Consider the following 14,528-nt stretch of genomic DNA (forward strand, 5'->3'; position numbering starts at 1 on the left):
ATATTTAATAGGATTTTTTTTATTAGTATTCTTTTACAAATGGTTGATTCTCTTCATCTTCAAGCTTATTCGGATGCAATGCCTCTTGTCTCGATACAAGAAAAGCCCTAATGGTTATTGTGTCTTCCTTAGGCTGAATTTGGTTTTTAGTTCTCTACTAGGTAATGGGTTATTTCAAGGAGTAGTGTTAAATTAGAATATTGTGGCATAGTTATTGCAATTGCTGAGCTCACTTGAATCTAATCTATGCTTTAGGAATTATTTATAGCATAGGTTACCCCTCCATTTTTGTGGTGTGATAATCAGAGTACTACTCATTTTACTACAAATCCTTTCTCTCATGCTTGCTCTAAATATATTGAACTTAATCTCCATTTCATTTGTGGCAAAATGTTATATAATGATCTTGTTATTGAATATATTCCCTTTATTGATCAACTTGTTGATGTGCTTACAAAGCATTTTCCAAGAACATTGATGTTGACCTTTTGTAGTAAGCATTATGTTGTTCCCAAATTGATTAGCTCTTGCGAGGGGATGATAAATAGTAGATTGCCACCTCAACTCAACTTCTAGAATAATCTATTAGTTGTAGCAACTATTTTTTATGGATGCATATTAGGTACCTTTGTTTTGTTCATCAGGTGAATTACACAGGAAAAACTTATATAAATATTTAACATCACCAGCTCATGAGTAGGGCAATTTTTTAGTTTATTCTTTAGAATTTTCAATTCACTTCCAAAGCTTATAAATAACAAATTGTTGAAACATTTTTTTCCCTCAAAACCTAAAAATCACAAAATTTTGAAATATTGGACTGACTTTTTTTTTCCCCTAACACTTTCATATTTGACTTCATAATTTTAGCAATAAAAAGGAACCGATTGCTTACGTTATTGATTTTGAAATGTCTGTATTTTATTTTGGTTTATTAAATTACAATTAAATTGCTTGGTTTATGAAACAATTCCAATAAATTCTAAATTCATCCCAACATAGAAAAAAAAAGAAGAAATATTTTGACTAGAGTTAATTATGCTGATTTGAGATTAGGGATGATTTTATATGAATTTATTGCATTTTCAAGATGTTTTACAAGCAAATGGTAGTAAATTTTATACTCGAAGCACATTATCACTATATACTTAGGTATCCATGTAAATAAAGCAATATCTTAGTGAGGGCTTCCAAGCTCCACACTAAATATTATTATCATGGAAAAGATGATGTAATGATGGTAATTCTTCATAAAATCAACCAATAAATAGGATTCCAAAATGAGATGAAACTAGTGAGTTTCAATTGATGTCAATCATATTCTAGGTTTATGATAAAATTGCCAACCTAAATTCATATGCTTAGAAGGTTATGTCATTTTTGGGATTTGGACTATAGGTTGGTATTGTTGGAAGTTATTAACATATTTGGTTACTATATTTAAATTATATATTTAGTTACTATATATCTATTTATTTAGTTACAATATCTCTTATTTATTTAATATATTAGATTATTTAGTCTTTTTAAAAGATTGTTATAAGGCTAGCAATTTAATCATTTTTAATTACTTCATTTCAATAAAAAACCAAACATTTTTATTTAACAACTAATACTTAAAAAAAAAAATTGATTGCCACAAATTATATAAATACTTATTAAAATAACTATTAAGTTAAATTATAAGAACACCCTTATGCTAGTAATAATTAATTATGCTTTGATTATTCTTTATATATATATATATATATATATATATATTATGCCCGTGGCTATTATTAATAGCCTTCAATAGTCCTTAATAAATAGTTAAAATGTCAAAATGTTTAAACACAAAACAACTCGTTTTTTTTTTGTTTCTTGTGTTTTATTGTTTTGATAATCAATCTATATTACCTTGTGTTTTATTCCTATTTTCATCATTTTGCAAATTCTGTTTTTAAAAAATGTATAATTGAGTCACCATTATTCATGGGTTTGTGGTAGATTATCATATCCCCTCAAAGTATTAAGGAATCCATTAAGGAGCACAAAAGTTTTATGTCATGGATGTGAGGTTAAAGTGTAGGTATTATAGTGTAAATCTCAAGGAGTAGCCGCTATTGGATAAATCTGGATATATAATTCTTAATATCAAGTGGATTATAGTTCTATAGTCTCTAGACTTGAGAGAATTTTGACATTTGAAAAAGTCTTTGAGAGACCTTGTGGGTAGTTTTTTTTACGAATATCTTGTGTTTCCATGTATGATTAGAATTCTTGACGTTAATCAATAATTATCATTCTAGTTAAAGAATTCATAAAAAAAAAATCTAAAAATTTATGATTTTTAGGCTAATGTCCAAGGATTACCTATTCAACCTCCTTGGTAATTTCATGGTATAAGATTTTAAATTTTGATTTCAAATTTGATTTAACTAATTCTCAAAAATATAAAACAATCATGATAATTTTTTAATAAGTTTATATATATATATATTGTATATTACTTAAATATAAAGAAATTTATAAATACAAAAAAATTATCCATATATTAATGTTTTTATATCTGTGAATACATCCAAACTAGATAAATCATCATTTTAATATTAAATATGTTTTCAAGTTTTGTAAATATTATCAAATATCAGAAATGTTATCAAACATATATTGTTTCCTTTAGAAAAATAACTTCAATAAGTGCATTATTGCTTATTTTATCATTTCTTATAATGTTTCTCAATATTTATATAAGTTTTGATAAATACCCAATATTTCTATAAAGTATTCAGTAGTAATGTGTATTGGCTTTGGTATAGACAAGTTCAAGAGTATGCCTTTAATATTTGAAGAGCAAAATACATACAAGTAATATTTGTAACCTAAACAAAAATGATATTATTGAAGCTTCTATATTCTAAATATCATTCAAGTTTAAAAGTAGGCTCATTTGCAGTTTGCTCTTACCATTTTTCTTGTTAATGCACGACTTACAACATCAGGATAGCACAATCTACTCCATTTTCCAAGTTCTTCAGGAAATTCTTGTCCAACAATGTCTTGCCCCATTTGTTGTAACAAATCATGCATCCATATCTTGTTGTCTACAATACTTATGAGGCACTTATCACCAAGGACTCGTATTCCACTCTCTGCATAGAAGTTACAAGCCTCTAGGATTCTAGTAACAGAATCTTTATCCTCTCCATTAAAGAAGCAAGCAACATCTAGGAATATCTGTTGTTGTGTGCAATCTAATTCATCATAACTTCTCTTAAGCACACATTGAATTTCTTGGTTAGGTTCCCGTTCTAGTTTATGCAATTCACTTTCCCATTGACGTACTATCTTGCCATATAGGAAACAACCCAAAACTTTAAGACCTAATGGCAAACCATTAACATAATGTACCTGTGGACCCGCATTTTTCACGTGCGCCCCCACTCGATTGGCGAGACTCGCTTTTGGTGAAAAATTAATTTTTGGAAAAGTCGGAGTCGCCACTTATTTTATTTTATTTTTGAAAGGGAAAATAAAACAAGAAATAAAACCCTAAAAAAGTGACTCCATAATTTTGGAAAAGCATGTCTTCGAAAACCCGAGTCTAGGTCCGGGGATCAGATTACTTATTGGGAAGATACCTTTAGGAGGTAGCACCCCTCTAAGCCCTAAAGAGGTCTCTACTAACAAAGTTAAGGGAAGTGTGGCAATTAATCAGCTATTTATGGATACCTAAGTATGCTAGGTGGTTCCAAAAAATAGCATGCCAAACAAGATCAAATCATAATAAAGGAAGGTTAGGATGCGTACCCGGACCGCTTCTCAAGCGCTATCATAAAACATCGATGGTTAATTTAAACAATATATCATCCGGCATGTATTTTATTAGAAATAATCAAACAATGAAACATGTATATCAGAACACTCAAGCATTATTAGACATAAGCATTATTTCACAATGACAAGCATATTCACAAAATTCAGAAAGTAGGTGATAGAGGACATACCTGGATAGCATAGATAATTTGTAACGTGCTTCCTCAAGTTGTAAGGGGTTTGATAATAAATAATAAAATATAGAAATCCTAGCATGCTCGTTATCTAATTAGCATAGCAAAAGTGATCAAAGTATACAAAATAATCAATTATCACATACATCTTGTATATAATTCCTAAAAAAAATAGATAGACATGATTTCAACAAGCGTCAAATGTGGCAACAAAAATAAATCTTGAAAAGATTTTCTTATGTAGGGGTTTCACCAATTCCCCAATCGATATACACGAATTTAGCTTAGAATTATCCCATTTATTTGGGACCACAAGCTTTGATTCGTGTTTTATTCAAAACTGTAATTTTATTTGAAAGATGTGAACCGATCAAAACATGGTTGCACATTATTTTAAAAAATGAGATTTTGATTCTAAGAACTCTAAATGAATTTTTGAAAATAGATTTTTAAAGGGATCTTTTAAGAAAAGTGTTGGATTTCAAAATAAAAGAAATTAATTTGAAAACGACAAGACATAAGGAACAAAATACCAAGCAAAACAAAAGTGATTAAAATCGCAAAGTAGAGTTTTTGACAACTGAGAAAATTGAAGTGGTGGGAATGGAGGTCAATTTTCACTATTTTCCAATGGCCTCCGAAAAGTAAATTTTACCATAGACTACCAAAGAAATAAACTATTCGAACTTAGATCATATAAGCTAACGATATACCCACCAAGAATTAATGACTATTTTCGAGAAACACATCAATTAAAAATAACAATCAAGAATTAGCACATGATCAATCAAACACACAAACACATCTAGACTGGTTAAAATGGACGAAATTAAGTCAAGGCAAATGTGAATTTTCAAAACGCAGGCTGATCCTTTCCAAACAGTAGCCTCTCACGCTTCAAAACGCAGGCTGATCCCTTCCCAACAGTCGTCTCCTATCCCTTCAAAACGCCTTCTCCTTTATATGGCAGCTTCACTCTAATATTTCTTTCCTTTCCGTCGATGCACGTGTTATAGGAAAGTGCATACATGTGGTTCACATTGGAGATTTCCCAAGGATGCAGCCGCATGTTGTTTGGTAAGTCATTAGATCAATTGACTTTTCTTTCTAAAAAAAAAACCCAAAGGAATCTCCCTTACAGCCCACTATATGCGTGTTGTGTGGCCACTTCCTTCCTATTTTTGTTTTCCTTGATAAATTATCCACCTTGTCATCTCTAAGCAACACATGGCACCCAAAGTGCTCCTTCTCAAGCAGTTGGTTGGCAAATACCGACAGCAACTCATTCTGGACTTTCTCAAGTAGCTTTGGTTCACTTCTATCCTCGGCAGAATATGAAGTTTTTAATCTTGAATTGACTGCTACTGTGGGGGCTTCAGGCTGATCCTTCAACCCAGAATTAGATGATGAGTCCACTAAATTCTCACTATTTGTCACAACAACATCATTGGCAAAGTTAAAATCATCAACTTGATCCTGTTTCTTCAACTCCTCATAACTATCAACAATCTCCTGTACTGCACGAACAAAATCAGCACCTTTTCCTTGACGTTTGGTAAGAAGAGATTCTTTTTTCTCTTCTGTATCAGAATCTTCGTCATCGAAGAACTAATCTTCATCCTCATTCCAAGGGTCTGCTCCAAAATTAAGGCTTTAGGATTTAATATCTTCTGGTACTTCAAACCGGACAGCCCCATCTTTAACAGTAGCAAGCTCTCTCAATAATTTCCTCATGCAAAACAGAATAAAATTAAATTGAAAATAAAAATAAAAATAAAAATAAAAATAAAATTAGAAGAAAAGAGAATAAACTAATGGAAATCATGAGATTGGTAATAAAATAAAATATGATTTAAAAGAAAAGAAAGAGAACAATGAGAGACTAGATTATATATCCATCATTCAATAAGGGGGCTATATGCACATTTTGGAGTCTAAACAATTCAAGCAATTTCCTATTAGATAAGTGAATAAATAAAATAAAAATAAAAATAAAAATTGTAATAGTAATAATAATGACAATGATAATAATAAACAAATAAAGAGTAAAAAATGAAAATGAATAAACAAAATAAATATAATTATCGAATACATGCAATAATAATAATAATAATAATAATAATAATAATAAAAGTTATCTATATATATATATATATATATAAAAGTTAAGCCCGATGAAGTGTTTAAACGGCCGTACATGGGTGCCTAATGAACTAAGTGTCCTAAAGTGGACCTAGGGTGCCTAAGTGGACCTAGGGTGCCTAAGTGGACCTAGGGTGCCTAAATGGGCCTAGAGTGCCTAAGTGGGCCTAGGGTGCCTAAATGGGCAACCCTAAAAGCTATCCTAAAAATGAACGAAAAGCCTAAGTCTAAAATAGGGCTGTCAAGGGTCACAATAAGGGGTCAGATAATCCCTCGACCAAAATCTCCGAGGTGGCTCAAAAAAAGGTAAGTAGTATGAGTAGCAATGGGCCACCAAGGAACTATTGTGGAACACTGAAAACGAATTTAAAGACATGTGCTAAAGGGACAAAATTGAGGGTCTACAGTACCACAAAATTTGAAAGTGTTTCATAATCTTCCTTGGGGTGGTTCTGTTTAAGCGCATTCCAACAAAAGAGTTCAACAACTTCCTTGTGATCTAATTTCTTAGCCTCATATAATGTATCCACTTCATGCACCTCTAGCAAATGCTTATCTTTAGTTGTTACAATAATTCTACTACCTGGACCAAACCAATTATGATCACCAGCTGAGGCTTCCAATTGGTTCAAATCATCAACATCATCAAGCACAAGAAGAACCTTTTTAAAGCAAAGCCTGTCTTTTATCATATAGATCCCTTCATCAATAGTGCTTATAAGTTCTTCCTTCTTGGCAAGATATCATGAAGGAGTTGCTTTTGTAAATGAAGTAGACCCTGACTTTTCGAATCCTCTCTAACATTTGCAATAAAGGTAGTAATCATGAATTGAGCAGCAATTCGATTATATAAAACTTTGGCAATGGTTGTCTTACCAATTCCTCCAAGTCCATAGATCCCAACCATGCGAACATCATTTGATATTGAATCCATCATCCATGGAAAAATTTCTTCCATTTCTTCCAAATGATAATCCATCGCAATGAGGTTCTTGTCAACATGTAAGAGTTTATGACTAAATCTCATCAAAATAACACGAGTAATATCTTCAATATAATCCGCCTCAGGCCTGCCACCAGCAAGGCATATACATGGATGAGCCAATAGAGTAACAAATAGTAGAAAACATGAACTAAAATTGATTATGCTTAGTTTCATTTATAAACCTAACTTATGGTCAAATAGAATGCATTAGGGGTGAAAGAATGAATACATTATATCTCATACTTAAGTGTTTTCATTATGTTGAGTATACATTACAACAAAGATCAATAAGTTGAAAGCATGAAATCTATTTAGCTAGCATGAACTACATGATCGACAATCCTTAGACAATCAGAGATATTATACTTAGATGATCTTTAGCCATTTTTTCAAGCACCCCATTAGAGCATCGTAGAAAAAGGGCTTTTAAATATAGTCCTTTAATGATCTCTGATAACCTCTATCCATACCGGAAGAGCACTCACGTCCCTTTCTAGATGATGTCAGCCTTTATTTGATACTTTACACACTTCCTTTTATAAACTTCTTTTTCATTAGTCCTATCAATTAATGGTATTTTTATGTATCAGAAAACACTAAAAAAATAAAAATAAATAAAGAAGAGAAGCTTGTGCATACCAATATATTAACCCTTTAAAGAAATGCAAAGAAATAGGAAACCAATTAAATATTAATGCAAGGACAAGAAGATGTAATATTGTTTTAAATTCGGACCAACTAATTTTAGTCAAAGAAAAATATATCTTTAGAAAAAAAAACAATTTTGAAAAATAAATAAATCATTTGTTAAATATTCACTTATATTGTGTATGATATCTTAAGAAAGAAATAAATGATGAAGAAAAAAGAGATGATTTTACTGAAAATCAACTTATTCCATGTCATATTGATTACAACGAAATCCTGCTTCAGACAATTATCTGTGATTATCAAATCAATAAAAGTAATGTATCTTAATCACACATGCAATTCAAAATAAAACATCATCATTTTCATATACAACCAAAACAATCGCCATTTCCCATAACAAAATGAAAAACAGGAAACAAAAGCCCACCCAAAAAAATCATATGTCAATGAGACACCTTATTGAAATCTACAGTTTTGCATGTGTGAACAAATTTAAAAAGGGGTTCCTTTCTGGCATTTCAAGGATAGGGATTAAGTTTGAAAGACTTGGTTTTGAACAAAAACAAAGTAGATGACATTTTAAAAGTATCATACTTTAAAGTCTCATCAAGAAACTTTGGCCTTCTATCTTGAGTCTCATCTGCATGACTTTGAGTCTTGAGACCTTTTATATGCAACTTATATTTTGAAAGAGTAACGCTATATCATTAAAAAAAAAAGTAAAGGAAAAAGAAAAAAAAAAGAAAGAAAGAAAGAAAGAAGAAGAAGAAAAAACTCCTCCAAATTGGCTCTCTATTGAGAAAAACATCATGTTTGCCCCTTACATTTCAAATAGTCACAGGGCCTATGAGAACTAATTCTGGGAAATAATTTAGAAAATCTATGATTTCTCTATTTTAATTGATGAAGCAGATTTTAACACTGTATATGGGCCATGAACCTGGGTAATCTGTTAATAACCAGAATGAAGCCTTGAATCAAATAATGAATAATAAAGTAGACATGCAGTTAACCAACGCTTAGCTTGAACATTAGCATTCCCATTCAAGGGGGCACATCATATTTTGATTTTTTAGGAAAGATACATATGTCGAATATATCGTTCAATAGATTTATGTTTTGTCATTATTTATGTAAAAAAATAAAGGATACTCGCAAAAGATTGCATGGAACAAGCTATATTTACCCATTATGTACATGTCATCTAGAAAGACTGCCCACTTCCCTCAAAGCTGCTCTCCACCTCTGTGTCTTGTGGCCAAAAATGTTTCTTGATTCATGTTGGGCTAATGCTTCTCCATACCACCCTTCCTCCTTTCGCACATCGAAAGGATCCACATGATAGAAAACTGGAAGAATTACTTTTCCATTTTGGTTCCTGCACTCCATGATCTTCACCAATTCGTCCAAAAACCATCCGGAGTGGGCAAAGTATTTTGAGAGAACCACAAGGATGCACCTTGACTTCTCAATAGCTTTAAAAAGAGCTGATGCAACCTCTTCTCCCCTGATCTCATCCAATCTAAAGGTACGAATCCCTTTCTGATACAAAGCTGCATAGAGATGATCTGTGAAATTGTATCTGGTATCTTCACCCTTAAAGCTCAAGAAAACTTCATAATCCCATGAACCAGTAGAAGTACAAGTAGAAGATGCCCTTCGTCGATCCATCCCAACATGTAAGAATTCCCGATTTAAACTCTTCCAAACAGTGGAAGTAATCTCCTCAATAACATGAGCCTCAGTCCTGTAAGTGGTAAAGCATGACACAAGTGGTGAGTCAACAGTTACAAACACCAGCAAACATGAAGAACACTGGATTATATATGCTTTTAGCTTTATTTAGAAAACCAGAATTATGGGCAAATAGAATACAGTGAAGGAATTGTTATATTTATATAAATATATATATATTGTTGGTTAAAAATAAAGTGTAAGAAGAGTTACACTTTTGAAAAATAACTTTTGAAAATAAAGTGTAAGAAGGGTTACACTTTTAATGTGTGAATTAAACACATGATTAAGTTTTGAATTGTTACAAAACTTGAAAGGTTGAGGAAGACAATGAGTCTTCTCCTCTTTGTAACTTTATAAACTTCAGAGGTTAAGTGTAAGAGAGTTACACATTTGAGATTAAATCATGTTTAATGTGTGAATTAAACATATGATTTAATTTTTGAATGTTACAAAGATGAAGAGATTGAGGAAGATAATGAGTTTTTTCTCATCCTTGTAACCTTTTTTCAACCCTAAGAGTGCTTTATATGACTTTTCTTCTTTTTGAAATCTTATGCAGAAAAATGAAAAGGCTTGATCAATCCCAAGACTATTTCCATTAGTTCCCTAAAGATTTCTAGAGGTGGGAGGAAATAGAGTCTTTGGACAAAGTTCCAAGAACTTGTTTGAGCCTTTCTTGTGTTCTTCTTCTTCTTGTTCTTATTTTGTATCTTTGAGATTTTTATTGTATCAAAGTGAGTGTGTGAGAGTGTTTCTTTTCTCCATTGTATCCAAATTTTCTCAACAATCAAAGACTCTATTTTCAATGGAAGGAGAGACTATCAAGATTATGAACCAAGACCTTGTGAGGTTGGATCGTTTTGATGGTTCCAACTTCACTAGGTGGCAAGACAAGGTGAGATTCCTTCTCATAGCACTCAAGATTTTCTACATCCTTGATCCTATCTTGGCACCTTTACCGGAACCAAAGGAAAATGACACACCTCAAGTGGTGGCGGCAAGGAAGAAGAGGGAGGAGGATGAGCTCATATGTAGGGGTCATATTTTGAACGCCTTATCCGATAGGCTATATGATCTCTACACCAACACCAATTCCGCGAGGGAGATTTAGGAGGCTCTTGAAAACAAGTACAAAGCCGAGGAAGAAGGTACCAAAAAGTTTCTTATTTCTCAATACATAGATTTCAAATGTTTTGATGAAAAACCTCTCTTACCACAAATTCATGAGTTGCAAGTAATTGTGAATAAGTTGAAAGTTCTCAAAATTGAACTTCTGGAGGCCTTCCAAGTTGGTGCTATTGTGGCTAAATTACCATCAAGTTGGAAAGGTTACCGGAAGAGGATTTTCCATAAGAGTGAAGATTACTCCTTGGAAGAGATTCAAAAACATCTTCGCATTGAGGAAGAATCGAGATCAAGAGACAAAATGGTGGAAGAGTCCAATGATGGGACTAACAAAGCCAATGCGGTTTCAAAGGCCAATCATCCTAGAGATAAAAATAACAACGACAAAAAGAATTCCGGAAATTATATGAGCCCCAAGAAAAATCAAGAGCAATTTAAGGGCAAGAAAGGTCCTTGTTTTGTGTGTGGAAAACCCGAGCATTATGTTAGGGAGTGTAGGTACCGAAAGGACCAAAAAGGGGCTGTAGTGAATGCAATTGATGAAGAGATCATTGCAACACTAAGCGATGTGTGCGTTGTCCAAGGAAAGGTGCAAGGATGGTGGTATGACACTTGTGCCACAATTCATGTTACCTATTACAAATCTTTTTTCAAGACCTTTGAAGATGCAAAGGGAGATCAAGAGGTTCAAATGGGCAATGAAGGAAGATCCAAGGTGCTTGGCAAGGGCACTATTGAAGTTGCTTTTACCTCCGGCAAAAAGGTTACCCTTATAAATGTATTGTATGTCCCCGATATGAATAAAAATTTGGTTAGTGGGGATTTTCTTGGCAAACCGGGTATCAAAGCGGTGTTTGAATCTGGTAAGCTAATTTTATCCAAATCGGGGAACTTTGTGGGAAAGGGGTATTCTTGTGATGGGATGATCAAACTTTGTACCAATGACAATATCATTAAAATGGCTTCTACTTCTGCTTATATGTGTGATTCAAATTCTTTATTTTTGTGGCATAATAGGCTTGCACATGTTGGTTTAAGCACTATTAAAAGGATTGTGAAATGTGGTTTGATTGCTTGTGATACCAAGAAATTTGAAAAGTGTGAAATATGTGTTAAATCAAAGATGATTAAAATGCCTTTTCATAGTGTTGAGAGATCATCTAATTTGCTTGATTTAATACATAGTGATCTTTGTGAACTTAATGGCATGTTAACAAAAGGTGGAAATAGGTATTTTCTTACATTCATAGATGATTGTTCTAGATTTACCTATGTGTTTTTGTTGAAAAACAAAAGTGAAACTTTCAATGCCTTTAAAGTTTACAAAGCCGAAGTTGAAAATCAACTAGGAAAAAATATTAAGGTGCTTAGAAGTGATAGAGGTGGTGAATATTTCTCTAGTGAATTCAATTCTTTTTGTGAAGAATATGGCATAATACATGAGTGCACCGCACCCTATACACCTCAACACAATGGCATAGCGGAGAGAAAGAATAGAACATTCTTGGAAATGGTGAATGCTATGTTATTGCATGCTAAATTGAATTTCAATTTGTAGGGTGAAGCTTTGTTGATTGCTTGCCATATTTTGAATAGAATTCCTATGAAGAAAAATGAGATATCTCCATATGAGTTATGGAAAGGAAGGAAGCCTAATATAGGTTACTTCAAAGTGTGGGGGTGTCTTGCTTATTGCAAGAAAACGGATCCAAATAAAACAAAATTGGGTCCAAGAGCCATTAAGTGTGCATTTGTAGGCTATGCCTCAAATAGCAAAGCTTATAGGCTATTAGACTTGGAGTCTAATGTGATAATTGAATCAAGAGAGGTAGAGTTCTTTGAGAATTGGTTGAGTGATAGCAATTTTCAGGTACCTACTAGTGTTGGAGAGTCTCTAGAGGAGACACCTTCAAAGGTTGTTGAGCAACCCATTGTGCCTCGGAAAAGCCAAAGAGCTAGAAAAGAGAAAGTGTTGGGATCGGATGAGATTGACTCTCAAAGAATTTCCTTTTACTTAGTAGAAGGAAATAGAGAAGATATTATAAGAAAAATTCCTATAGTACTTCAAATAGAGGAGGATCCCAAAACATACAAAGAAGCTATGGCTTCTAGAGATGTTGCTTTTTGGAAAGAGGCTATCAATGATGAAATGGATTCAATTATGTCCAACCAAACATGGGAATTGGTAGACCTTCCACCAGGATCTAAACCAATAGGGTGCAAGTGGGTATTTCGAAGGAAATATCACACCGATGGCATGATTCAAACCTTTAAGGCTAGATTAGTAGCTAAGGGGTTTAAACAAAGAGAAGGTATTGATTATTTTGATACCTATGCGCCGGTGGCTAGAACAACATAGATTAGGATATTGTTTGCTTTGGCATCAATTCATAATCTATTTGTTCATCAAATGGATGTCAAAACGGCATTCTTGAATGGGAATCTCAATGAGGAGGTCTACATGGAACAACCGGAAGGTTTTGTTCTACTGGGGAATGAAAACAAAGTGTGTAAGCTTGTCAAATCATTATATGGTTTAAAACAAGATCCCAAACAATGGCATGAAAAATTTGATCATGTTATTCTTTCGGATGGATTTAGACACAACAATGTGGACAAGTGCTTATATTCTAAGACTTGTGATGACTATATGGTCATAGTGTGTCTATATGTGGATGACATGTTAATCTTGAGTGATGACATGAAAGGAATAATAGAAACGAAAAGGTTTCTATCCTCAACCTTCAAGATGAAAGATCTTGGAGAAGTTGATACTATATTGGGTATCAAAGTGAAAAGAAATAGTGAGGGTTATGCTTTGAACCAAACCCACTATATTGAGAAAGTAGTTAGCAAATTTAGTCATCTCAAGATTAAAGATGCTAATACTCCATTTGATTCAAGTATAAAACTTGAAAAGAATGATGGTAGATCGGTGGCTCAACTTGAGTATGCAAGTGCAATTGGAAGTCTTATGTATGCTGCTCAGTGTACTAGGGCTGACATTTCATTTGCAGTTAGTAAACTAAGTAGGTTTATTAGCAATCTAAGAGTGGAACATTGGAAAGCTATTGGTAGAGTTCTTGGTTACCTAAAGAATACCAAAGAACTAAGCCTCCAATATTCAAAGTTTCCTGCTATAATTGAAGGGTATTCAGATGCAAGATGGATATCGAGTGTGGGAGATAATTTATCTACCACAGGTTGGGTGTTTACACTTGGTGGTGGGGCTGTCTCTTGAGGATCCAAGAAACAGACTTGTATATCACACTCAACCATGGAGGCAGAGTTTATAGCTCTAGCTGCAACTGGAAAAGAAGCTGAGTGGCTTAGGGATCTAATGATGGACATCCCTTTTACTGCAAATAATGTGTCAACAGTATCGATACATTGTGATAGTCAAGCCACTCTAGCTCGTGCATACAGTGGAGTGTACAATGGGAAGTCTAGACATATAAGCATTAGACATGAGTATGTAAGACAATTGATTCAAAATGGAATCATCTCAATTTCATTTGTGAGGTCAAGTGGAAACTTGGCGGATCCTTTTACTAAACCTCTTACAAGAGATTTAGTAAGGATAACATCTAGAGGGATGGGACTAAAACTCCTTAAATAAAACTCACCAATGATGGTAACCCAACTTAATACTAAGAAATGACTAGTCTTAAGTTCAATAGGTAAAAACAAGTCATTGATAAGTGGGTTGTGGCAGCATTAGAATATGTGAGTTCCATCTATGATGATTAATGCTGGTTGTTACCGTTGGAGGGTTAAGCTTAAAGCTTTTAATGAAATTCAGTCTATGTGTGACAAGCATCTTAAAGGTAACAAGGATGCTGGAAGAATTTCACCTATGTGAACTTAGGGGTGGTGCCGCCTCTCATGAGAGTTGGAGT

The 14,528-nt window shown here is 33.2% G+C and overlaps 1 protein-coding gene across 1 annotated transcript; it reads right to left on the reverse strand.

The window, feature by feature from the left end:
* Positions 1-2,925: 2,925 nt before the first annotated feature.
* Positions 2,926-9,438, reverse strand: LOC100852436 (disease resistance protein RUN1). The gene is made up of 4 exons (XM_010648685.1): positions 9,071-9,438; positions 7,008-7,201; positions 5,196-5,581; positions 2,926-3,216 (listed from the first exon to the last, which is right to left on the reverse strand). Exons 1-4 carry the CDS (start codon positions 9,436-9,438, stop codon positions 2,926-2,928), a joined length of 1,239 nt encoding a protein of 412 aa, XP_010646987.1.
* Positions 9,439-14,528: the final 5,090 nt, after the last annotated feature.

Source organism: Vitis vinifera, chromosome 18 (assembly GCF_030704535.1).
Source record: "Vitis vinifera cultivar Pinot Noir 40024 chromosome 18, ASM3070453v1".
Taxonomy (NCBI): domain Eukaryota; kingdom Viridiplantae; phylum Streptophyta; class Magnoliopsida; order Vitales; family Vitaceae; genus Vitis; species Vitis vinifera.